Source organism: Gopherus flavomarginatus, chromosome 14 (genome assembly GCF_025201925.1).
Source record: "Gopherus flavomarginatus isolate rGopFla2 chromosome 14, rGopFla2.mat.asm, whole genome shotgun sequence".
In the NCBI taxonomy this organism is placed as follows: Eukaryota; Metazoa; Chordata; order Testudines; family Testudinidae; genus Gopherus; species Gopherus flavomarginatus.
Genome location: NC_066630.1, coordinates 18,124,624 through 18,152,164, shown reverse-complemented (window position 1 = coordinate 18,152,164; position 27,541 = coordinate 18,124,624). Strand labels below are relative to the sequence as shown.

Here is a 27,541-nt window from a genome sequence, read left to right as displayed (position 1 = left end):
GTTGTACTTAGAATGAGAAATCTATCTCTAGCATAACTCTGATAGAGATCTTTGAAAAGAAGGGATTTAAAATCTATTAACTGAAAATAGAGCATTTTGTTTGGGTTTTCACTTGATCTGGAAATGTAACTTGGACTCATTTATTTATTTATTTATTTATTTATTTATTTATTTATTTAGAAGTTTGTTTTATTGCTGTTCTAATAGTGAACTGAAGGTTTATTTTAAGGTTTTATTCCCTCTCCCAAATTTAAAGGTATAATTTCAATTATATTGTAATGATATGTAGTACTGGATTTAGTAAGAATCCTTACTGAAGATATCCCCCCCAGATTTTCATACATACACAGTAATGTTTGACATGGGAGAGCTTGTAGCAATACCTGACTGTGTAGTGCATGGATATACCTTGTGGATTGCAGATGCCATTGCTTCACTACATACATGTGGTCAACAGAGACATATAGTAATACTTCAGTAGCATTTCTACAGCACTTTCCGTTCATGTATTTCAGTGTGTTTTATGAACACCAGGTAAACTTTGCATTACTACTCTTGTGAGATAAGTACTTTTTATTACCCACATTGTGTAAATGAGGAAACTGAGACTGTGGCTTGGTCTGCACTACCAACTTATGTCAGGATAACTACATCACTCTTGGAGAGATGGAATACCTATGTAGATGGGTGAAGCTCACCCATTGGCATAGGTAGCATATTCACTAAGCGCTACAGCACAGTGCTGCAAGTGTAGACAAGTCCTCAGAAGGGTTAAATGGCTTTTCCAAGGCTATACAGGAAATCTTGTGGCAGAGCTGCAGATAGACCTGGAAATTGATGACTCCCAATAACCCAAGACCATCTTTGTTTCCCAGCTCTCCATGTTGAGGTAAGTGCCTGCAGGATAGTTTGTTAGGACCTGTGGTCTGGAGAATTTTGTGCTGCAATCTTAAGAATTAGGATAGCTCAAGGCTGCTCTGGTATGCATGCAAATTGAGGCCTTCAAGCTCCTGGCAAGCTTGGGCAAAGTTAGGATGCCCCTCTAGTACAAGAAGAATTTTATCTGTGCTTTCTGGCAACTCTGATTTTTTTTGTCTTACGCAATTCAGCGATGCAATATGTTTGGTGTTTCTAATACAGGCTGTACCCACACATTAACCTTATTTTGTTCATGTGGCAGATTGTGTGCTTCTCACTTTTTTCCTCAGAGAAAATATTGTGGTGGTTTTTGTATAGTCTGACAGTTATTTTAGGAATTATGCCACTTTTCATGTTTGACACAATCTATTAAAAGCATTTTCAATAATGACAACCATGATAATTTCTCATTAGTGTTCAGGAGACATGCATGTTCCTATCTATTTACAGTTTCATTAGTTTCAGTACCTGTTCAGTTAATCATCAGTTTCAGGGTAGTATTTCCTTATCCAAAGACTAACTGCAAGTTTTTGAAGTTTAATGTAACATAATTACAGAGGCTGCTCTAGCAGTACAGAGGTTAAAACATGCCACATTATTTTTAGCCTTTTGAATAGTTTGTAGTGTTATGACTCTTTCCTAACCTTTATCTGAGATGCACCCATCTGTATAACAAACTTTCTGTGCAAACAGTTTATCCTCAATAAGCCTAGAAATTAAAGAGGAAAATAATTAGGTCATCTAGTCCACTCCCAAAGGCCCTCTGTAGTATATTGTAAAAATTAGTATTTCTTTATAGATCAGTTGATCAATGCCTCAGCATTTTACCATGGGTCATAGATGGTAGCAAACTGGGCATCTGTGCCAGCAAAGATGCATCAGCTGCTGCTGGTTGTCTGTAGCAAACTGAGATTATGAAGATTTTCAGTAAATAATCTTTTTTCATTTAATATCAGGAAACACTGAGGCTATGTCTTTGTTTTAACCCCCATTCTATCTGTTCATTTAAATAGTACTTGAAACCCATAGCCTACAGCATAAGAGCACAGCATACAAATATTGTGTGTTCTTTGGGGAGCAAATTTGCTTCTATGCCCTTACATCAGTCTTATCCCTAACTAGGCCAGCCTGTTAGTGACAGTAATCCTTACTAGCAACACCAATGTTTGCCACAATAAGAAAAAATGTTCCTTGGGTTCTGCCTGACTCCTCTGTCTATGGTAAAAATTCATCAGTCTGCCAACATCTAGCACAGATACGCAAATATTACAAAATCCATCGTTTTGTGGTTCTTACATTTTCAGCCATTTCAGCAACAGTGTTTTGTTTTCATCCTAATTACAAATGCAACTGCCACCTGAATATTATTGAGATACAGTATATGAAAGAAACGTGGGATCTCTGAAGCTAGGAAAGAAACTTCTCTGGAAAGAGAGCTAAAAATTGTGTGTCTGTGACAGTGAGATAAAAGAATGGATCAGTCATTCCTCTGTGCTGCCTAGGATTATCAACATTACCATGAGATGTGAAGACCTGGGGGAAATGACAGTGGAAATTTCCATTTCCATCTCTGATACACGGCTGAGATGTGCATGCTATTTTTCAAGGATACTTGCATGCAGCAGAAAGGAATGTGATGTACACTTCTACACATGTTCTAGATGATCGATAGACATTGTAACTGCATAGAAATGTTTCAGATAAATTACTCATAACAAAGTGGTTAGTATAACTACATTTGGCAAAATGTGTTCATTATCTGTTTATTATTTGAAGCATAAGCTGCTTGGACAGGATGAAATACATAAGTGAGGTACAAGTGGAATTTGTTGTGGGTTTGCATACAAAGGGTCATGGTTTGACAGAACTATGTTGAAACACACAGTGGCATGGAACATAAACAAGGATTGTATGACTAGTTAAGAGCAAGAGTGGAAATGTAACAAAAGAACATAAAAATCTAGACGTTTTGAAAGCCCTGCACCTGGGTTACCAGGTATATAGTCTCAGTATTAGAGTATTGTCCTATGTTGCTATAGAGGATGATTGTTTCTGCAGAGATCTGCAGTAGTTTTACAATAATTTCCCAAAGCCACAATGTGTCTGTGTCAGAACTAAGAGAATCAAAACCTCCCCAGTAAAGATGGGGGTGGTGAACTTACAGATCATCATTAATTGCTATGGCACGCAGTCCAGCATGCTGAAGTTCAACAATCTCTCGGATGAGGGAGTATGAGCAGAGTTGTTGCAGATATAGATCTTTAGTTATTCTATCAGTAAAATGAACTTTTCTGTGACTTAGTCGTCACATTTAATTTCTACTTACGTAACCAATTGCTTCAACTAGAATGTTTGTCATACTGTCTGTTGATGATCTGACTTTGGTTATATCTATTCATGTTAGTCAGTGATTTGTTTATATCTAAAACAAACACAAGGCCAACAGTTACCAAGAATGTTAGAAGATCAGCATGTATTAGGTTTTTAAAATCAAATCTGGCTGGATTGCAATGTTGGCTCATGTCTCCCTCAGTTCTGTGTCTGATACCAGTTAACCAACACAGGTTCATTGAACATGAAGATTGAGCACTGGATATTCATGTTGCTTGAAAACATGCGTTAGAGTTTTTTAGAAAAGCTGCAGAGGGAAACAATGGGTACAGATGTCCAAGTAGGTGACAGCAAAATAATTGATGTTGCTCTGGAGAACAACATTTCAAAGTTATAGGTTAAAGAGCATCACAGAGGAGACTGTTAAAGAACACCAGACTTTTTCTGCTTGTAGATATTACATGGGAACCGGAAAAAGTTGTCTTTTATTTTTTACTTCTGCCAAGAAAGAGGTTTTCGTAGTTCATGGCAACTATACCTGTATTCTGCCTCCGTTGTCCAGCAAAGGCACCTGTTCTTAGGATTCCGGTTCCCCATTCATACCTCTCTTGGGCAGAGACATGGGTCTCTCTCCTTCCTGAGTGGGGTATTTCCATACTGCACAGTTCCCTGACTTTCTGGGGAATTCCCAATGTAGGCAGAGTGCTTCAGCAGGCCTGCTTTGCCTTCTTTTCAAAGGCTATAAACTGCATAATTGCCCATAGGTAAAAGATACCACAAAGCAAGCTCACTTATGCTTAAGGTGAAAACATTATGGAGAAAACATATTAAAAACAATAAAAGAACGTACAGACATGCTAGTAAGCTTACCAGAGATCACCCCAGCTCCAAAAATTTTTCTCCCAGGTGATAAATTTTTCAAACCCACCAAGGTTTTTTCTGTAGTTATAGGTTCATAACCACCTGGGCTCAGAACAAGCATACTCATCAGTAGATCAAGTTCTTCCAACCCTTTCAAAGGCGGATTGATACCTGCCTTGGATAGAAGGTCCTGTCCATTTGCACAATCAGGCCCTGAGTTAGTTTAAACTCAGGCTGTTTATCCAAAAGTCCTTTCTTTGGGCTTGGCTACACTCGAAACTCCAAAGCGCTGCCATGGGAGCACTCCCGCGGCAGCGCTTTGAAGTGCGAGTGTGGTCGCGGCGGCAGCGCTTGGAGCGAGCTCTCCCAGCGCTGCAGGTGCTCCACCTCCCCGTGGGGATTAGCTTCCAGCACTGGAGCACTGTTTACACTAGCGCTTTACAGCGCTGTAACTTGCTGCTTTCAGGGGAGTGTTTTTTCACACCCCTGAGCAAGAAAGTTGTCATGCCGTAAAGCGCCAGTGTAGCCAAGGCCTTTGTTGGTTTGCTGGAGAATACAGTTTGAATCAGGATATACAAGTCTTGCCAAGAGGAGGTACCTCTTGTGAGGTGTTACAATCTGAGTGAATTTGACTAATCTCCGCTCACTGTTTTTAGTTCTTGGAGAGCTGTGGTCCTCCTTCCCTATGGAATTACATACAATCCCTGGCCCAAAATGATATATAAACTTAATTGAGCAATTAATTCAGGATTAAACAAAGACTGTGAATGGCTTGCCAACTACAAAACCAGTTTCTCCTCCCTTGGTTTTCACACCTCAACTGCTAGAAGAGGGCCTCATCCTCCCTGATTGAACTAACCTCGTTATCTCCAGCCTGCTTCTTGCTTTCATGTATATACACCTCCCCCTGAAAATTTCCACTACATGCATCCAATGAAGTACACGAAAGCTCATGCTCCAAAACCTCTGGTAGTCTATAAGGTGCCACAAGATTCTTTGCTGCTTTTACAAATCTAGACTAACACGGCTACCCCTCTGATACTAAACTTAATTGAATAAGGTTTAACTTAATTCAATGAAGTTTATCCAGGATACTGCAGGATATTGCCATATCTGTCACAGAGATGTCCTTTAAAGAGCCATCATTTTCATGTTCTTAATTTATGAACCATTGTCAAGGTTTATTATATGCGGCAGGCTTGTGTTCTAGGTGCACCATCCCTATGTGATGTTTCACAATTTTCTAATCATCATGGGTGGTGCATTCTTCTGCTAACGGTGCCCTAGTAAAACTTTAGCTTAAATGCAGGGAGTACTACTAGCACTTGGCTTCTGTTGCTAGTGATGTGTATAACAGTAGGCAGTAACGTCTGTTAATGTCTAGGACTGGAAACACTTGGCAGAATAATTGGTAAGTAGTAAGGTGCAATGGATTGAGAGAGAACAGGAGACTGAACACCATGGAATTTAAAAAACACACATAACCAAGAGAAGTTAGAAAATAAAAAGGGGGAAACGTTAAAACAGTGAATAGAAATGACACATTTGTCACTCTTGTAGAAGAAACACTGCTTCCAGCAAAGCCTATGGAAACACCCAGAAATGGCGAGAGCCATATAAGGACGAAATCTTCTGACCCTGACCACCTCTTCCAATGCCACAAAATCGTATCTTGTCCCTTAAAATATTAGCCAAGATTTTCAGGTGCAACTAGTGATTTTTGAATACCTAATTTTTCTATGTGCCCAATTTGAGTTGTCTTAAAGTGGCTTGATTTTCAGAAAGTGTTGAACTCCCAAAATCATTAGTCACTTCTGAAAATTTTGGCTGTTGACTGTCTTGCCATGGGTGGGACCCTGTCCCCTTGGGATAAATTTCTAACTTGAGTCCTGAATTCTTTTAGTTGCAGTATCCAGTATTTGAATACATGCTTTGTTGCATGGGTAAAAATAAATTAATATGGAGATGAGAAGGGTGGGAATTGGATTCTAACACATTTAATTTGGTTATTTCTTTATATGATTTATTTTTACTTTGCGAACCGTGTTTCCATTAGTAACTGCACTGCGAGTGATCACATGATGTTTAATAACATGACTACACAGTAAAATTATGGGGTGACCAGGGAGATTGGGTTCCGCAGACTGACTGGTATGTGTATGAACTTCAAATTGATAGCTACACACAGGAACAAGGAAAAAACAGCCCAAACCTTGTAAAGTAAAGTGATGGTTTGGGGAAAGAATTAGAGACATTGGACAATGAAAATGAAGCTAAAAGAATATGTTAGTTTCAGCTCTCTATTTTGCAGAAACTAACTTGGAGAGTGGTAGACCTCAAACTTCTATAACAGGTTTTTGACAAACTCATCCCACTGAAGTGCAGGTTTCTTTTCCAGATTATATACAGTTAGATGGAAGTTATAATAGTTAAATGTAAGCTTTTTGGATTTCAAGAACTAAATGGCAAAGAGAGAGATTCTTTTAAAATGCCCTGATAAAATAAGTATCCTTGTAATTGAATTTTAAAAAATACATGATTTGCCTTTACATAACTTCTGATGGATTGTGCGTCAGTTTTCATCCAGAATTTCTCCTGGAAAATTACACATGTTCAGGTTTGGAGATGAGTGGGTGAGGGCACGCAGCTACCACTGCCACCACTGGGCAAGACAGCCAGCTCCTGGCAATGGACCCAATCTGGAATGCTTAACGGAAAGGTTCTTTCCCTGTCTGTTCCTTTGCAGCTCTTCAGAAGTTACTTCCTGCCTATAAGCAGCAACAGCCTTCTTCAAATTCACAGCCTCTATTCAGTCTCTCCACTACAGTTAGGCCTGTGGTTCCCTCTGCCTGTCCATGCTTGACTCTTAAAGGTGAAAGACTATGGGATGATTAAGTTGCACATTAGAGCATCCTTGGATTGCCTCTTCTGTCAGCTGCCTGGATACTGCTTTGCTGTGCCTTGCTCTGCTGTTTGTCATTCAGACTTCTTGTCCACTTCCTGAGGCAGGGCTGGAGACACAGAAATACAATTAAAGTAAAACCTAGTCTTAATTTTACAGTTGAAAAATTGGATGGTAATGTAGGTCACACACAGTTACATTCCGTGTAGCTGAAGATTGGATCACAACATTTTTTAATGAGACCTTTATCTGTGCAGCCACTATTGTAATCTGCTGGTACAATTGCCTGGAAGAGTATAATTTGTTCTAAGGCAATACTTCCGTAAACATCTGCAAAACTAACTCGTTACCGTCTTTCACAATCCTCCCAAAACTCTCCTTTTCCACGATGCCTACAAAACAAAACAAAACATGACAACAGGCTGCTGGTGTTCTGAGACCACTGCTCATCATGCTGACAAATACTGTTTTGTTTCTTTGTACTCCCCCTTTGGTCCGTATCCATCTGTTGTCCTTGTCTTGTATTGTAAGCTGTTTGGCGCAGAGACTCTTTTTGCTCTGTTTGTACAGCACCTAGGGTCGTGATCTGTGACTTGGGCTCCTAGGTACTGTGGTACTACAAGTAATAACTCCGGATCACTCCCTGCCTCCCTTGTCCCCTGCTCTGCCATCCAGCATTGCTGAGATTTTTGAGCCAGAGCAATGCCCATCCTTATCAGGTAGTTTGCCACCTAGTTAGTAACATGTGCACCTTCTGTCAGCTGTGGGCACGAAAAGTGTGAGACAGTGCTAAATGTGTAGCATAAAATGGGAATCAGGATTTGAAAATGTAGCCCTGTGGACCTACTGTTGTCAGTCAAATATCTGCCCCATGGATACGACATTGAAAGTGTCACTATCTGACAAATTTTAGATACTTCTTTCATTTTGATTAGAACAGTTAATATGACCATTGGATAACAAATCACTGGCAAGCAACAATAAATCAATCTGACATTAAATTATTTCTGAGCGAGTAAAGGTTCAGTAGCAGTCTAGAGTGGATTTGACTCAGATCCTAGACTTTATTCTGTTATGGACAGCAGCTTTGAACACTGTTTTATGGCGCAACATGCTGTCGCATGAGGTTGCTGTAATTTCAGCTGAAATTCTTCTATCTGTGTGATGTGGTTTTACTTTGTCTATAAGTACAATGGTAAAAACTTCAGCTACATCATGGCCAGATTTGAAACTACATCTTTTTTCAATTAGTTTATTCTTTTTTATTGTTATGGTTACTCATTTTGTCATCTTTGTGTGTTTGTGTATATTTATATATTTTTTTTTACAAAACATCTTTTGCTTCTAGAATCCTCACCATAGCTTTTTCTCTTTCTTTGGGCTTTAGCTTCTTCAAACCAGATTTTAGCATTTAAAGTTTGAGGCTGTCATGTTGTTTCATTTGAAATGAGAAGTACTGCTTTTTCAGAGGGAGAAACTTGACAAATTTCTTGAAAAAATTCAATAGAACATGATAACAAATACTTGCCTTAGTTTAGACAGTCTCTTCAACTACCACCCTGCCTCTGAGCTCTCCTTCCTAAGAAAAATCATGGAGAAATGTCTGGATAGTCTAACTTCAGCAGTATTTCACATTCTGTCTTAGACTTCTCACAGTCAGACTTCAGACTAGCCTATGACATGGCAATTGGTCTTGAGGCATTGATTGGTCTTTCTGTTTATGGACAGGGCAGAACTCCTTGCCTGTACTACTCGGTATCCTTTTACTTGGATGTTCAGGTATGGAGTTGAAGGTCACGAGATCATTAGATCATTTAGTCTCATCTCCTGTATACCACCGGCCATTAAATTTCACCCAGTTACCCCTGTGTTGAGCCTAATAACTTGTTTGGCTAAAGCATACCTTCCAGAAAGACATCCAGTTTTGATTTAAAGACATCAAGAGATGGAGATGCCACCATTTCACTTGGCAGAGTGATCCAGTGATTAATCACCCTCACTGTTTAAAAATGAGTGCAATTCTACTTTCAGCTTTCAGCCCTTGGTTCTGGTTATGCCTTTGTACACTAGTCAGTGATTCCTAAACTCTTTACAAGGCGACCCACCAAATGCATTTTGTCTTTTTTTGTGACCCACTGAGATCCAACTTCATGGGGAATTGGAGGGGGGAGGGGCACAAATCATAAACCAGTGTCGTCATTCTTCTGTGATGACCGATCACTATGCCCATACTGACACCAACCACCTGCAGCAGCACCTCTGCCCCGGTGCTACAATCTTAGTGGCCCAGAGTGGAGGAAAGCCTGGGAAAGAGCAAGCTCATCCTGCAGGGCTGGGCCCAGGTCTGTGCTCTGGGTATTTTGGCCTATCCCCACTCTATCCATCATGATGGAAGGGTGGCTGCACCAAATTTTAGTTAGCGGTGTGAGGCCTCATATGCTAGGTCTCAGCACCTGGAGCAGAGAGCCAGGCTCTTCACTCCAGCAGAAAAAGAAAGGTCTGATGGGTTCTTCAGTCTAGCAGAGAAAGGTATAACAACGATCCAATGGCTGAAAGTTGAAACTAGACAAATTCAGACTGGAAATAAGGTGTAAATTTTGAATGCTGAGAATACTTTATCATTGGGACAATTAACAAAGGATCATGGCGGATACTCCATCACCGGCAATTTTCATATCAAGACTGGATGTTTTTCTAACAAATATGATCTAGGACGGGGTCGGCAACCTTTCAGAAGTGGTGTGCCGAGTCTTCATTTATTCACTCCAATTTAAGATTTCCCGTGCCAGTAATAGAAAGAGACCTTCTAAAAACATTAAAATATATAAGTCTATGTGACAAAGTTCCTCCTCTACCTTGGTGGGTCCTGCGCTTATTGGCAGATTTGCTCACCTCAGTGATCTTCCACACAGTCTGGGTCAACTCCTCCTGTGTCTGATCAGGAGTTGGGAGGTTTTGGGGGAACCTGGGCCTGCCCTCTACTCCGGGTTCCAGCCCAGGGCCCTGTGGATTGCAGCTGTCTATAGTACCTCCTGTAACACTGCATGACAGCTACACTCCCTAGGCTACTTCCCCATGGCCGTCTCCAAACACCTTCTTTATCCTCACCACAGGACCTTCCTCCTGGTGTCTGATAACGCTTGTACTCCTTAGTCCTCCAGCAGCACACCCTCTCACTCTCAGCTCCTTGTGCCTCTTGCTCCTAGCTCCTCACATGCACTTCCTCTCCTCTGGCTCCTCCTCGCCTGACTGGAGAGAGCTTCTTTTTAAACCTGGGTGCCCTGATTAGCCTGCCTTGATTGGCTGCAGGTGATCTAACCAACTTGTCTGCCTGAATTGGTTCTAGCACATTCCTGATTACTCTAGTGCAGCCCCTGCTCTGGTCACTCAGGGAACAGAAAACTACTCATCCAGTGACCAGTATGTTTGCCCTCTACCAGACTCCTGTACCCCACTGGCCTGGGTCTGTCACATATATAACTAAACTAGTGTTGTATGTAAAGTAAATAAGGTTTTTAAAATGTTTAAGAAGCTTCATTTAAAATTAAATTAAAATGCAGAGCGCCCCCCCCCCAGGCTGGTGGCCAGGACCCAGTCAGTGTAGGTGCCACTGAAAATCCTCTTGCATGCCGCCTTTGACATGCGTGCCATAGGTTGCCTACCCCAATCTAGGGATTATTTTGAGGTAGTTTTTTGGCCTGCATTTTGCAGGTGGTCAGACTTAGATGATCACAATGATCCCTTCTGGTCTTAGAATCTCTGAATCAAGTCACAACACTTGGAAAGGACAAGCGCCACCATTGCAGGGTGGACTTGCTCTCAAACTCCAAACCACCCCCACTGCACCCAACCAGCTGGGCCTCTGCACTGGGCCCACAACCTATCAACAGCCGTCCCAATCACAACCCACTGTTTGGGAAATACTGCACTAAATTAAAGAGACTTTTAGCACCTTCTGTCTATGAAGTTACTTATCTGCTGTAATCAAGTCACCTCTCAACTGTTTGTTTCTTCTTTTTTTAAAGCTAAACTCTGCATTTGGTAATATTAAAAAGAATTTTGGTTGACTGGGCCCAACTCACCGAGCGATCCAGATTGTTCTGAACAATTGCCTTACCCATATCATTATTTACCACTCCATTGATCTTTGTGTCATCTGCAAACTTTATCAGCAGTGATTTTATATTTACCTCCAAATCACTGATGAGAATGTTGAATAGCATTAAGCCTAGGTGTTACTGACCTCTTTACAAGACTTAGCTGAAGTGGACAATGCAACACTATGATGACTTGAGTCATTCCCCTCAAACTGGACCTAAAGACTAGTACTGAGCATCTCTCATATAGTCACAGGGATCAGTACTGTATATTTCTCCTCCACTTGGAGAGGCTGTGAAATGCTGCTTGCTCCCTGAAAGCAGTAAGTGGACATCTTTGTTTTCTGGATGCTCAGGTCTTCAAGATAGGACCTGTGCCTTCATATATACTTGTTCAGCATCTACGCCTAGGCTCCTGATCTTTGTTGTAATATTCCTTGGCAAATATAACCACCAACACTTCAGACTTGCATGGGAATAATTTGAGGTAGCTGCTCTTTAGACAGGTGTTGGTCACGTGCAAGCATTTTGCTATCTTTGGTCACTGACCTTTCCCTCCATTTTTTCAAGGTAGCCTGGCAGTCTTACTGCATTCAGCACTGATTCTGGATACAGGTTGCAATAGTAGTGAACAATGGATTTTTCTCCAATGTGTCAGGAAACTGTCTCTTCCTTTTAGAGGAGGATCTGGCCATAGTGATCCTTGTATTCATCTCATGTAATTTACTATACCTGGGCTGAAAGCATAGACAACACAAACCCAAATTTGTACAGACTGTAGTAGCCCATCTTCTCAGAAGTTTTTCCAGATGAACACATATATCATGACAGTGATTTGCACCCTCTATAATCTGTCCTTCCAGTGCTTTTTTCAAATCCTTGGCCTGTAAGGCAGAAAATGGTTTGGGGCCTTACCATGTCTTTTCACAACCCACAGTGACAACTGCTTTCATAGTGCAGCTAGCTGTGGGCAGGTCAAAGTTTGAGATTCTTGGAGCTTAGTCAAGGGCCCTTGTCCATGGAATGCCCCACTTGAAGAAATACATCGGAGTCCAAGCATAACCATTTTTTCAGTACTTAACAAGACTTGCTTTTTGCAAAAATGTTGCTGCAATAAATGATGGAGAGTGGGAATTGGCAGTAAGCAAAGTGGCTGAATGTAGGAAAGACTAACAGCAGAGGCCACTATGGACAACTGTGCATTTTAATTACAGATAATACAGTGATGGGCATGTTGGAAATACCTCCAAAACATCTTATATTGTAGTTATCAGTTGCCACATTTGAATTTGAAACTATGGTTTGCACTGCAGTCTTGGTTTTACAAAGCTGATCCTTCTGTCCCTTCAGTTAGTGTTATTCCCTTCCCCCAATTACTTCATGTTCCTTAAGGTTACCTACCCTGCCCTGTCCTCAGCTGCTGCATTCCATTCTCTTCCTTGCCCCTGTCTCCCTCACCTTCATAATTGCACGCTGCTTGTCTTGAAGAACTGATGGTAACCTAGCTGTCTGAGAAGCTAGATTCCAAGGCAGCACTAATGGCTTCTTTCCCTTAAAATGATGCAGGAGAGTGCCCTAAATAGCACACTAGGGATTCTTTATAAACTAAATGATTCTACCACTCTGTTCTTTTGGTACTTTATCTCTTGCTTTCATGATTTTTAACTGTTGGCAGTTGAATGGAGTATTGAAGAAAAGAGCCCTCTTGTCAATAGCTGCTAGTTTAGAATTTGTAGTTGTTCCACAGCAGTATGTTAGTGACCTGATTTGGAATGCTGGAAGCTTTGCAGCATGATTACTTCATTGCTAAGCAACACAGAATCTAGTTAGTTGAATTGCATATGTTGCTGCTGCAAGCGTTTCAACATTTAAAAAAAAAATCAAATTTCTTTCTAATCCTGGTAACTTCTTGGAGAGAGTATGTGGTTTTTTTATGGACATATATAAATAGTGTGTGAATATAACATATTTGCTTATCCAATACATATATTAATAAAAGTGTGTGTGTGAGAGAGAGAGAAAATAGACATTCTGTATTATTCATATAGTGCCATAAAGTATGGAGTACTTTTACAGATAAGACACTGTCTGGCTCCAGTGGCTTGAAAGAGCAGTAGTTTGAGTCACACATGAGAGCTGCATTAAGGTTAAGCAGTTAAAATGCTGCAGATTCCTTTAATGTCAGCTGTACTAAAATAGTTGTATTCACAGTTTGTACTAGCAGTGCTTTTTTGCTTCTAAATACTAACTCTGAATAGAAACTGATGTAACATATTCTGAATCTGCAGTGATTTGCAAATGTTACTCGCATAGCATGTATATATATTTGTGTACGTGTATGTTTTGAGTGTAATGCATTTCCTGGATAAGTATCAGTGCCTTTTTTGCAAAAGGATAAACTACATAAAAGTTGGGGGCGTGTTAATGCAGATTCTGTTCTGATCTTCCTCTGTGTTTAATCCATTCAGTATAAAACAAAAAAGGATGATTGTGTGTAATTCTAATAACTTTATTTTTATAGGATCTTGTCAACACTGGACTCAGCACTTTCTTCTTTTTCATTGCATCTGTAGTACTTGCTGCTTTGAACCATAAAACTGGAGCAGAAATTGCTGCTGTGGTAAGAAAACAATTCAAATTTCTTTACTCTTGACAATTATTTTTCATCAGAAGTAAAGGGTGACTTTTTCCTGCACCCCACTGGATATTTCCCTCACCCTTGTTCACACATCTCTATATACTTTAATGGTTATCATCTACACATTTTTGGCTAGTAGCGATGTTTTGATTTCAAGGAAATCAGCTCTCCCTCTGTGACATGAGGTGATATTGGATGAGCCTTCTCCCCAAAAGTTTTAATGGTGAGAGCCAAAGAAACTAAGTTTTAGGCTTAGTTGATCAGGTATTCTATAACTTTGAATGGTCACTGGCAAATACTTTATTATTTACTACTTTTAATAAAGGGTTACAGCTATGCATGAAATCAGACTCATTTTAAAGTCTTGCAAAATTCTACTTGCATTCTCTTTAGTAAGTTTTTGTCTTTTAGGGTGAGTAAAAGAGTATTCATTTTTTATTACCACAACCATCATAAGGGCAAGTGAATCAATTTTGTTCCTGAACTGGCAAATTTTAATGAGTTTTACGACGCTGAGTATAATAATGGTTAAAGTCATATAACTTCTCCACAGAATTTTGCAGGGATGAAATTGAGGAGAAGTAAAAATTAACTCCTTATTTCCTTATTCTCCTTATTCCTAGACTCCTTATTGAGGGGTCTGATCTTGGGACAATGATCTCTTCCATCCTTGCCATTCAGTGCCATATGTAGCAGTATTTAACAGAGTAGCAGTATTTAACTTGCATTGCTTCACAGCATAATAGATAAGTGAGAGTGGAATTCTCATTGTGGCACTAGGTCATTTCTGTTTGTATCACTGGCTTGAGGCCAGATTAGCTCCAGAGCGATCAAAATCACTACCATTTGCTGAGTGTTTGGATAAGCAATAAGCTGGTAGCTTCTCTCTCACTCAGTTTCACAAAACCCACAATCTGTGTTTGGCATCCTTGTTAAATCCAGCAGAAAAGTCGAGGATTTAATGGGGAAAGAACTATCTTGTCTCTCGTTAGAGATCCCTTTGACATGAACATTATCTTGTATTGCCAATGTCAAGGGTGTTCTGTGTCTAGAGACCTTCAGTCTTTAAGATCATTAATCTAGTACCTTTCACAAATGCAAAAATTCATTTAAAATAAAAGGCATTGGAGCTGATTTTTATAGGCCACACCAATGTGTCAATGCTAAGTACAACATCAAGCTCTAATGATTTTGTTATGAATCTGTTACCATTTTTTATTTGGAAGATTGCCTTTGACAAAGTTTTGCTGCTGTTTCTTTTAGATATTTGGTTTCTTGGCGATGATAGTGTATGCTGTGAATATGTATTTAGCTGTTAAAAAATGGCGAATGAACAGCAGACAGCAGAACAGCCGGCAGACAAGTGATTACATTCGTGCTCGGACAGAATCAAGAGAAGTAGATCACCGCCCTGAGATTCAGCGTCTGGATGCGTGAAAACTACAGCTGAGTGGGACTGCAAAGAGGGGATAGAAAACAGCAACTTTTTATTTTGCTTCATCAAGTGAAGTTTATATAGTTTGAAGTTTTCATTTTTTAGGAAGAGTCGTGGCAGAGATAAGCTGACCATTTATATGTACAGAGAGAGAAATTGATCTACATTTATTCAGAAGCTGTTGGCTTGGAGGCTATAATTATTGGCCATTCAAAAGCACGATCTATATACAATGATTACATATATCTGATGTATGTTAATATTTTAGATTAAACACCTGTATAGTACTTCTTTCTAGGTACCAGCTCTAGAGAGACTTGCGCACATTGCCACTATTTCATCACCCAGTAGGAATGTTATGATCAACACTATATTCTGTTAAAAGAAAGGAAATATTCCAAAACTTAAGTACATTTTATTGCATATGAAAAGAAAGTGAGGGACAAATAGCAATAACATAAACCAGCTTTAGTGTACACCAACATTTAATACACTTCCTCATGCAACTTTGCCAATGCAATTCACTTCTCACCTGCAGGACCTACCATAGTTCCATCCTTGGTGCATTTTGTAGCTGACACAGGCAGTCATATCAGATATTTGGGCTGGTGGATTGGTGATATGGACAGACACACTATAGACTATACTAAAACCACCAAACTCATTTCTTGTATGACCTCAACCAGATTTTGAATTGGGGCTCCTACATGTGAAAGACTAGCACTTTCACCTGCTGCACAGTCAACACAACCCATCCAACACTAGTATGTAGGAGTCTACTCGTGTTTGAATATGTATTACATGATTTTCATTCATGAAATACTTTTGAGGGGTTGTCAGGTAATAGAGACTACACCCCAATCAAGATTCATTTTTTATTTCAAGGTTCAGTCATCTTGGGATTTTAAGGAAATCAGGAGCCACCAGAAATGCATGATGTATATATTGTAGGATATTCGAAGACTATGACATGTTTTGTGTAGGATAAATACATTTTATGGCATATTCTGGTTTTAGATTGGTTGTTCTGTTAAATTAAAATTGGTTGGTAGTAGGTAAAATAATTTGGTTTAATGCCTAAATTGGACATAGCTATAAAACATTTTTATAATGTTCCTTTGAAGCTAATTTTAGGTAATGAGGACTTATGGGTGGTTGAACCTATTGTTTTTCTCTGTTTGCTTCTCATCTTTACAGACTGTTTTCCTAGCTCAAATTTTCTCACTTCCATTGAACTTTCAGTGAAGAGAAGACTGTATTCTGTGGTTATTGAATTCTGCAATAATATGTCTAGAACCTTAATCATAATTTTATTAGGGAGACTTCACCAATATCGTGTGTGTCCCATGTAATAATGGGTTGGCATATGGATAAGTGCTTACAACAGCTTTCTCATTTATTGTAGATGGGAACACAACATCATGCCACCCCCAGTGGAGTCAAATGTAAACCTGATGTACTTGAGTAAGATCTTCATGGAAGTCAGTGAAGTTGTATACACTCACACCAGATCTGAGTTTGTTCCACAGACTTTTAGCATTGTATTCATGTGTAATTATTCCCAGTATGATGTTTACAGCAAAACATAGTTGGAATCATAAGTATAAGACGCTGTCAAGTCAGTTTTAAGTGCAAAATGTAGATTTTTTTTTCCAAACAGAGTTTTACCAATCCTAAAGTTAATAGAAATGTTCACATGAAACTTTTTTTTTTTATTTTTTGTAATTCCAAAAAAACAGGGAAGGCTCTAGATTTGAACATTCTACACTGTTCACTTCTCAGGCAATGCAAGCCGTGTGCTGATGCATGAAAACCAGAAAGTGAGACTGTTTCTCTCTTGTCATTCTCCAACTTGTTTGCTATTTGCAGTCATTCCACAGAAACTAGATCTTTTTAAAATTCTGTTTTAATAATTAAATTAAAGGAAATTAATTGTTTATTTTTAACCTGATAGAGATCTTTTTATCATATTATCATATTTAATGTTATATTTTACATTTCACCGAAAGTTGTAACTGACGGGAGTGCTGAGTTTAGAGTCTAACAGTTGAAGTTCTAATGATTGTTTAGAGTGGTTAAGAACATAGCTATCTTATTAATTAATTCCAGTGAAAGCTAGTTTTAATGGGGTGTCACATGAAAAATGACCCATAATTCAGTATGGTTAGCAGTGCTGAATGGAAGTCTGCATGGTGCCCATTGGACAAGTTCTTCTTTCAGCATACTGTGCCAAGCATTGGCAGGATGATATAATTGGGGTAGTTCGTAGATGTTGCAGTTTAAAAAAAAGAATATCCATAAATAAACCTGAAAAACTAAACATAGTGATCTCTAGGGTAGACTTGCAGCTTAGTTTAAAGGAATATACTGAAATGTTATCGAAACCCTCTAAAAAGGGATTCAGAGGATGCCTATATTAATATTTCATGGGTGAGATCTTCCGCTGAAGTCAAGTAATAGAGGAATCCAGTGTATGGTATAATAACGAAGACTTTTCAACATAGCAAAAGCATATCCTGTTAGCTGATCAGTAGAAGGAATGAAATGGTGTGTTATACAATCCCCTTGTGCTTTTCTAGTTAATTTCTGACCCTAAGCAATGTTTTAGTTACTTAGAGATCTAGACAGATATCCATTTACAATTTTATGTACTGTCTTGGTATCTTTTAACATTATGTGCATTTTACTGCATGGGAAAGGAGGGAAAACTGCATAGTGCTTTGTCAGAGTTAGATCACAGAAGGTTTTTGTTAAAGTGCATGCTTGGTCTGGCTAGTTAATGTGAATTACTTTTTTTACAGTAATCTGATACAATGGTCTCTAGTATATTGTACAATCATATAGCAAATGTATGATATGATTACACATGAGATACAATGGCTTTGATGTTCTGAGTACAAAATATAATTATTTATTATTTACACCATGATTACATGGTCAGCACAATTATAGAAGAAGATACGAAGTTTTTGAGATGAGCTCGGACAGAATAAAAATTTAAAAAACCCACTTTCTGAACACAAATCTTAAATAACTGTAAACAAACAGAAAATAAATGCAACTTCCATATAACTTTTGGGACCAAAGATGATTTTAGTGTTGATAGATACACTTAAAATAAAAACTAAATTAGAGATTTGTTAGTCTAGGAAAATGTTATTTATGAATGTCATGTAAGTTGGAGGGGATGGATTCATTGGCCTTATGAAAGAAAATTAAAATTCATGTGCTGATATCCTACAGTATGTACACAATGATTTGTTTTTTTCCAGACTGGATTTTGTACTGTGGCATAATAAAATATCTGCATCTTTCCAACAAATTAAAAAAAACTAATAACAAAAATGCAGATACTGATATTGGCCTCTATATAAAACAATGGGGCAGAAAGTTTAACTTTTGTGAAACTTATATAGGAAACTCATCTTAAAGTGCTTCCCCCTGTCAGATTATGGTTCTGCTTTACTACCGGTTAGTCTCACTTTGAACCGTTTGTTAAACATAAAGGGACCACTTCCTTAGTCCACAAGAGAACTACTTTGCTTCACAAAGGGATCCACAACATTGTAAATAGTGCTCAAATTAAAACCAGACCATTAAACCATTTCTCAATGATGGGGAAATGTGGTGCTTGAAATTGTCTTAGGCATCTGGGCATTCTTTCCAAGGCAAATCTTGTCCTCAGATATGCAGTTCCAATGTATTTCAGTGTGTATGTGTAGCTGAGGGAAAAAATTGCCATATTTGTGCACATCCCATAAGTAGGGCCCTAAGAAATTCACGGTCCGTTCTGGTAAATTTCATGGCCGGAGGGTTTTAAAATAGGTCAGTTTTACCTTTTCAGATTTCATGTCTGAAATTTTATGGTGTTGTAACCATCGAGGTGGTGACTCAAAATGAGACTTGGGGGGTCGCAAAGCTGTTGTAGGGGGGTCGTGGGATTGTCACCCTCATTTCCATGCTGCCGTCAGAGCTGGTCTCCATGGAGCTTCCTGCAACCAGGGGAGGTACCCAGAGGTGAGGCTGATCTCTCCTCCTCCCTCTCCAGAGCTGCTATGCAGGGGAAGAGCATGTCCTGTCCCTCCCCAGACCAGCTGGGATTAGCAGCTAGGAGCCCCTGGCTGAGGCGGTCCCAGAAGCAAGGGGAGATCAGACCCACCTCCACCTCCAGGAACCTCCTCTGGCTGCAGGAAACTTGGTGACTGCTGTTTGGGCTCTGAAGGCAGCACAGCTACGGATCTTTCTGCAGCCAGGGGAGGAAGTGGGTCTGTCTCCTCCTAAGAACAGCCGTGCAGGGGAAGAGGAAATCCCGTCTCTCCTCAGCCTGGCAGACTATCAGCAGGAGCCGGCTGAATGGTAAGAGCCCCCCTACTGGTGCACCCCTAGGTCTGCACCTTTCCCTCCCCTCCAATAGCTACATTTCACTGGAAAGGTCTGATTTCACGGTCTGTAACGTGTTTTTCACGGCTGTGAATCTGGTAGGGCCCTACCCATAAGAGAACATGAATGAAATAGACAAATAATGGTAGCAGCTACACTGTGCAGACTTCTGGTTTTGTTTGTTTGTTTTTAAATAGTTCTGTACACAGCTTTTTGTCAATCCCATTTTCAATTTTGTCAGCCTCACTACTTGCTCATCTTGTCACATTCTCTGTAACTATAGCAACATGGAAACCACTCTGAACCATAGAAATAATTTCACAAGAAACCTAGTAGGAACTGGGTTTTTGGTAATTTACTTGCCTAGTAGCAAAGGTGGTTCTTCCTGCCTCCTATTTGCTTTCCCCCCCATGGAAATCACCTAATAATTGCTATGTTTCGCTAGGGAAGTTTTTGTACATCCCTCTCCACCAAACTCAATGAGGTTTGGCTCTGCGTTTGGGAAGATGAGGGCAGGTTGTCCAGCACCTTCTCTTTATTTAGTTAAGTATTTCCCTTTGGGATTAGTTTGGTGTTTTTTGCTCCCTTCTTCAGAAATTTGGAAGCTGTGTGGTGTCCCCAAGTCCCCAGCTAGTTGTGTTTCTCCTGTAAATCATGTCTTCTGCCTGCAGCACTCGCACAGAGGTGAAAAGAATGGAAGACCCTTTCCCTTGGCCAGAGAGGTAGCTGTGAGATCTCATGCCAGTGCTTCAGAGGACCCCAAGCTCTCTAGCACTTGATGGTTCTGAAACAGTGGCCCTGGTCCCACAGTGTCTGTGCTGTCCATCCAGTCCTTGTAGCCTTCTGAATACAAGTTATAACTTGGTTGGCTGTGGTAGCAAAGTTTATTACTTTTTCCTTTCTTGGTGGTAGATTGTCTGTTAGGCAAAGCCGTGAATGACATCAGAAAGGAACTTTAAAGAGCCTTAGCATACCATCAGGATTGGCAGATAAAGCCCTGTTTGAAATTAACTTTCCATTCACAAGGAAACTACTCTTCCTTTTAGGTTTCGTATCACATAGCTTAGTTCTGTAGCCTGTCACTTAGAATGGTCTGGACCTTTTTTGTTCTCTCCGCTTGTGCCTGATAGTTAATTTTGGTGGGAAGTGGGAAGAGATGGACAGCTGGCTATCTCCAGTCTCCTCTGAATCAGTGACTGTCTCAACTCTTCTTTCTATGGACTGTTTCATAAGATAGAGAGCCTGGCATGGTCCTGCCCTGTTACTGCAAGATCCACTGGGTCTTACAATACTCTCATTCAGACTGCTAGATAGAGCTCTGTGATCTGGACTACAGTTTGAGAGTTGCTGTTCTAGACAACGGACCCAGGTAGTCCCTTGCAACTGGATTGTAGAATTAATCGCTAAAGTTTTCAATGAAATGTCCAGTTTGGCCTCCTTAAACAAGTGAAGATGTCCCCTTATGCTACTTACCCCTGCTGTTACATTGGGTTGAGGCATACAGGCAGAGCAAGTGATGCTTAATGTACCCACGTCACATCAATTTGGCAATACCTGCTTTGTTTTTCAACAAGGAATCTTTTCCTGGTCTGAAATCTCCCCACATCTGTGCCTAGTGTCGTCTTTTCTGACTCTCTTTTTAATAAACATTTGTTCACCCATTTCCTTTCTGGGGGTGGTAATTAATATTACAGTGGTTCTGGAGAGCACCCGTCGCAAAAAGCCTGAGGCAGTCTGCATTTCAAACACTATTAAAAATAGCATCAACCATCCTCCTTCAGATGTGATGTAAAGACTGAACAGCTTTCCAAGTCTAAATAGCATAAACATAAGCTCTTAATGCTGAAACCTCTAGAGCCAAAGGTCTTTGATTGATATTTAGGACAAATAAATAGTCTGGTAGAATCTAACCATGAACCTAAGAAAAATTTGTTAATGCTTTTACAACTCTTTATTTTCCAAGTGATGTGTGAACATTTATAATCCTCAGTGCCCTTGGGAAGGAGAAGGGAGGTGTTTTCTGCTTTTCACAGAAGAGGAGACAGAGAGACAGCGAGTCAATGGTAGAAACAGGCTTGGAAATCTGGATTTTTTTGTTCCCAGCCTCTAGGTCACATCCCATCCCTAATCAGGAAATAAGATACTAAATCAGAGAGTGTCTGTGCTTGTGAACAGTATACTGTAAAATCTGTGTCAGAGCTATGCTGTTACATCAGCCAGTGTGGTTATCGAACAGCCCAATTAAAAGCCAGTAGTTGGTCAAAGGAGTCACTACAGAATGCAAGTACTGCTTTCACCAGAAAGGTGAATGTGCCCCGTCTGAGGCACCGATCCTGCAAAGTTTTACACACTGAGTAGTCCCACTGAAATCAAAGCTATTTAGGTTGTGTAAAGTTGAGGAAGTGTGTAGGTCCCTGCAAGATCAGATACTAGCTATGAGCCCCATTCATAATGTGGTGGACTGCTGGGATGGCCTTGGAGTCAACCAAGGATCAGACACATTATGCGGAGATAGAAGGTTGTTTTTTAACTATTGTGTTTAAACCTATTTTAGGCCTAATGGTCATAAAAATATCATTTTGAAAGGAAACTGAAATATGTACGAAAATAGCAGAATGCTGTAATGTTTGTCAAGTAAGGATCTGGAAAGAAATTATATTTGAAAACTGCTAATAAAAGTGGTAGAGTGTTCTTCCTTTCAGTAGGGCAAATTACCAAGGCTCAGAAGCAGGATTAAGTTAAATTGCTCTTTACAAACTATTTCTCCTTATTCAAGAATTAGCTGGATACGTCACTAGAATTTTTCTCATTAGCACTGTCTTTACTATCGCCATAGTACCCATCATCCATTCACAGGAGCAGAGAGGTTTCAAATTGGCTGGGAGAGTAGGAGGATACAGTCTGGCCCTAACGTTTTTTTTGTGTGTGTAAAGTTAAAAGAAAAAAAATCTTTGACCCTTGTGTACCCATTGATGTTTCTGAAATACACTTTTAAAAGAAAATCTGCTCAGGCTGTGATTTATAATAATCTTTGATTTAGAGTAGATGACACTGGTCAATTTTGTTTAGGGACATGCAGGCTTCAAAAATGTTCTTATTTATGCTTCTAAGTGAAAGTCACCCATTTCTTTCCAAAAATGTGATGAAGTACATCTTGCGCTGGCATACACTATCGTTACCTATTCACAATCCCACCGGACTCATTCAGCTCTGCTGGATGAATGACCTAGTGAAAATGTGTGTCCTAGTAGCTATGGGCTAATAAATATTTTTTGTATAACTAGTCACAGGTGTTCCTTTTTAAATTATACTTGGCAAAGAAAATATTTAATTTTGTTTTTATATACAATATACCTAGTTAACCTTGATTGACATATTTATAACATAGAGCTTTGAACTTACTATGAAGGTTTTCAGTCCCATGGATTTCATGAGCTAAGTAAAAGCTAATTAACATATAGTGAAGGATATGGAAATTGTCATAAATTCATAATGAAGACTTAAAAACATTTAAAAAGGCAGTGTCCAGATCTTGTAAACAGGTTTTTGGGGTTTGGTTGGGGCTGGTCCTACAACTATATTAATAACCTCTGGATGTGAAATATTGAGGGAACAGGATGAAATATAAATATCTGCTTCTTTTGACTTGCAAGGACCCGATGAGTATCCAGAACATAGTACATTTCAGGGTGTCGGTTTTTTTGACAAATGTCTTAACAGACATATTTAGTTGAAAGCTTCCATTTGAAAGGAAATATCTATAACTAGTTTGACTTAGTATTTTTAGTAATCTTTTAATCCTAAAAGTAAAATAGTCTAAATACTTTAGCAATGCTATATTGTTCCTGAAGTCTATAGGTTTAAAGTGGTTCAGGCTAGCAGCCTGGTATTTTGAAAATTTGCTACCTTCAATTTTCTACTTTTTATACTTTAGATCTTGAATGTTTACTGGTTCCTAGCAATTGGATATTGTGGAGGGATAGTGCATCTTATCACTACTATTCATGCAGCTTTAAATCACATTGCAGACCTATAGTGAGACTAATACTTTTTATTTGTATTGTAATCAAGTTAATGCATTTTAAAATAATTCCTATATTTAAAATACAACACTTAGGACATCCTAGAATGAATGATATAGCTACTTGAAAGGTGTTCTGTTGGCCAGGTTTCTCCTCTTCTACATTAGTGTCCATTGAAACTGTTTGTATATGTTGACATTTGTAAGGGTTCAGGAACCCAGAATAAAATAGTAAAGTATGTATTTATTACTCACTTTATTGCTCAGTTCTGATCTGAAAAGTTGACGTTTTGTTATGCCTTTTCACATACTTGTAAACAAATACTGGAAAAACTGCTTCACCTAGGGTGCCTTCCATGTTTGGTATAAGTACTTTGTCAGTCATAAAGACAGAAAGGTAATGTACTAAACCAGTAAACACTATTTTTGTAACATGGCTTACTAACACATTTCTAGCTTTGTGTTTTATTTTCCCTAACACTAGCCTTAATGGTAACAGCAGCCATTTTTTCCCTTTGTACACTAATACTAAAGTTTTGCGGTCAAGGCAGAACAGGAAAGTTGTACCTATTTTGCTCTGCTCAAAACTGTAACCTGAAAAGGTGAAAAACAACTCAGATTAACGGAAAAATAGACTTGAAAATACTTCGCCCCTCTCCCCCCTTTAAGACATGCCTGAAGAGATCCCCATTTGTGGGATGCATGTGCAACCCTGATGCTGAATCTAAGCCCCAACTGGGGCTGATCCAAACATTCCTGCATCTAGACCACTACTTAAGATAGAACATCAATTTTAAAAAGAAATCTCTTGTCTTGGCTGAAAGACTTTAAATGACAGGGAATCTATTCCTGTGCTACCATACTTGTGAATGTGAACAGCAAGAGGTTCAGAAATGCCATCTAGAATAAAATGTTTTTTTTTCCCCTCTCAAAATCTGTGTGTAAGTTAAATCAGAGTTAGAATTCTCTGTCTTTGAACTTGCAGGCTGCTGGGCTGGGCAAAGTTGGTGCACTTTTCCTTTTAATATTAGCACAACTCCCCTGTGTGATACCCTTGTGTGTTTCCCCTTTTGGATAAGGAAATAGTAATTTTCTGCCAAGGAAAATACTTTAAGCATTTTCGTATGTGCCACTGCAGATTCAGAGCCTGATTCTGCAGCCTTTACTCAGGCAAAACTCCCCGTTGACTTCAAGGACCATAGGCTCGGGCCCCCATGTGATTATATCGCCTTCATGTGTAAAAGCATGTTCTGACTCTGACAAATGAATTTTTAGTTTTTAAGAAAATTGCATTCAGACAAAATGTTATGTATAAAGATCATTTACAATCTAATACAATTTAACTGTATTTTTGGTTGATGTTCTTGCATCTATTTTAGATCAGCAAAAAACCACAAGTAAGATGGTCAACAAAGAATATTGAAAGTTTCTAGCACAGGTACTTACCCTCTAATCCAAACTGGTGTCACCTTCTTCACAGTATCAGTAACTAATTTAACCTGATACAGTACGTGTAGTAGCTGTCAGGCTGTTTATGCAAAGAAATTCTATTGAAGGCAAGAAAATCATACAAGAACAAATGCTTCCTAAACTTGTTTTATAGAGACAACTGATATTCATTTATATGTTATGCACTTCTTTCCTTTTTTAATTAATGTTCTAGTATAAACAGAAGTTGAAGGATTGTAATAAATTTACTAATGTGATATAGAAGGCAATCTCTAAGTTGCTGTTTATCTTGTCTATATGTTTTTAAAACACATGCCTTTATAACACAACTTAAATGGTGTATTTTATCAGTTTTAAATGTTATTTTGCTTATTCTGTGTTTTGTATATGGGCATAATTTTTTTTTTAAGTTTCCAATTTAAAATGTAGTATTTGTGCTGCCTTTAGAGTTTGCTGTTATCTCTTTGCTAGCTTTTTTCCTTTGTTCTTTTGATATATCAAGATAATAAGCTCTAAAAATTTTCATGGTACTCTTCTGATTATGTCTTCATAGTGGTAAAATCTGTATTTTTGTATGTAGGGAAAATAGTTTTCTGAACACTAATTTCTGATCAGTATAGTATGGAATCATTTGTGAAGGATTTCTCGTTTAATAAATGGACATGTTAAAGTGCTTAAAACATTTTGTCATCTGAAAATATAATGTATAAGTTCAGTACTAGGTGTCATGGCTGGTTATTTATCATCTTTGCTGCTGATTGTCTGAAATTGCCATCCACTACTGCAGCAGGTGTAAACTGGTTTATTAGTTCGATGCTTAAAGAAAATTGTTGTGATTGAATTGGTGAGGATGATAAAGCACCAGGAAAGAGATTCTTTGTGGATAAGAGAGTTCTTACAAAACCAAACACATAAGTAGTCCCTGATAAATTCCATGTAGCAGAAAGCTCAAACAGCCTAGTTGCCATGGTGTATGTTTGTGACAGGATCTCTTTTGAGGGATTTTTTTGACCTGTTTAATGAAATGCTATTATTTACTGTTGTTTGCAGTGTTGTACTCTGAATTGTAAATAAGCCTGAGACTGAAATCTTGGAGGAAATGGATACACTCTGAGGTGGTAGAAAGTTAAGTAGCATGAGATATTATCCTGGGAAGTGGGAAGATGGATTTCTTTATTGCTTAGATGCTGAAGGCATTGAGTCTCTGAAGGCAAGAAGCTAGCGGGAGGACATCTCTCAGGGGATCTGCTCATTGAATGAATGTTGTGGAAAAACTTTGGGATGCTTGGAAGGCACTTTATAAGGTACCTGTGAGGAATTGCTTGAGAGTGACAGGTAGTTGGGAGCTTTTTTAAACCCTGTATCCACCACAACCTGCTATGCTGGATGAATCCCTTGGGGAGGGACTCACTGAAGTGTGTCAAGCACTGGTGTGATGTGCTTTTTTCGAAAATGTACCACTTAAAATATGGCCTGCTATAAGACCAGACCAGTTGCAATTTCTGTCTGGGCTTCACAGGTAACCAGAGCTAGAGATGTGATAGCTGGGCAATGATGAGGTCAGCAAAGGGATTTTGTTTCTATTGCTGTAGCATGTAGGAACCTCACGCACAGATCATGATCCCATCGTGCTAGCTGCAGTACAAAAAGAACAGAAATTTAATGCTGGGCAATGGACAGGTTGGTGCTGGCATTGTAACCTGCACTGTGTGGTGATCACCACAAGAGGTCTTGCCTGGCTGTTGTGTAAAAAAAGTGAAATGTATATTCTTAATTTAAATTCTTCTACCCACCTCCCTTCGCCCTGGGGAAAGCTGACTTCTGGTTTAGTAAAACAGATTAACAGAATACGGGACTCATTTGATTTTCATTTTTGGACGCTGTCAAACTGCACAACCAGTCCCCTGCTCAAAGGAAACATCTTTTCATTTGTCATGTTTTTAAAAATATGTTTTCAGTGGTGTAGAGGAACACCTTGAAAAATAAACCCCTTATTAAACTTGATTGGATTCCCTGTACAGCATATAACCCTAGTTTCCAGGGAGTGTTGAGGCTGGGGCTACCAGACGCATCCACTATTACTATTAACGTTGCAAGTTCTTACAAGGATCCCATCCTGGCACCAGGATTGGCACTGCCCACTGTTGTATCCAGCAAAGCACAGGACATAAATACAGGCTTTGAAATCTGACTAACCAATGAAAGTGATCAAGAGAATAGTAAAACCAATTTGTCTGCTTTTTATCCGGAACTCTAAATTGCCTGCTGCTTTCAAAGGGGTTAGTGGGGTTGTGGTTCTCAAATACAGCAGTCTGAAGAAACATGGTTTCTCACTTAATGTATTGGACATGCCCCCTTGCATGGAGAGTTGAGATGTGATGATCATAGCTCAATTTTCTTGCCATGAAATGTGAAATTCCTGGATGTAACTGACAAGAGTCTTTTAAATGTTTTCTTAAACACTTACTTAGTATCACACAGCTGGCAAGCCTGTAAGTTAATTGACAGT

The 27,541-nt window shown here is 39.1% G+C and overlaps 2 protein-coding genes across 4 annotated transcripts in view; both read left to right on the top strand.

Annotated features, from left to right (window-relative positions):
- The window catches only part of CMTM4 (CKLF like MARVEL transmembrane domain containing 4), a 58,113-nt gene extending 34,287 nt beyond the window's left edge, over positions 1–23,826 (top strand). Inside the window, exons 3-4 of the mRNA XM_050923201.1 lie at positions 13,631–13,729; positions 15,011–23,826. Of these exons, the coding sequence (XP_050779158.1) occupies positions 13,631–13,729; positions 15,011–15,184 (273 nt within the window). The 3' untranslated portion in view covers positions 15,185–23,826. The remainder of the gene's footprint in view (positions 1–13,630; positions 13,730–15,010) is intronic.
- The window catches only part of TK2 (thymidine kinase 2), a 118,933-nt gene that overhangs the window by 33,821 nt on the left and 57,571 nt on the right, over positions 1–27,541 (top strand). The window contains exon 1 of one of the 3 annotated variants that reach the window (XM_050923196.1): positions 24,924–26,336. The exons of the other annotated variants lie outside the window; for them this stretch is intronic. The gene's annotated coding sequence lies outside the window, so the exon portion shown is untranslated. Of the gene's footprint in view, positions 1–24,923; positions 26,337–27,541 lie in introns of those variants that run through there. 3 annotated transcript variants of the gene reach the window in all.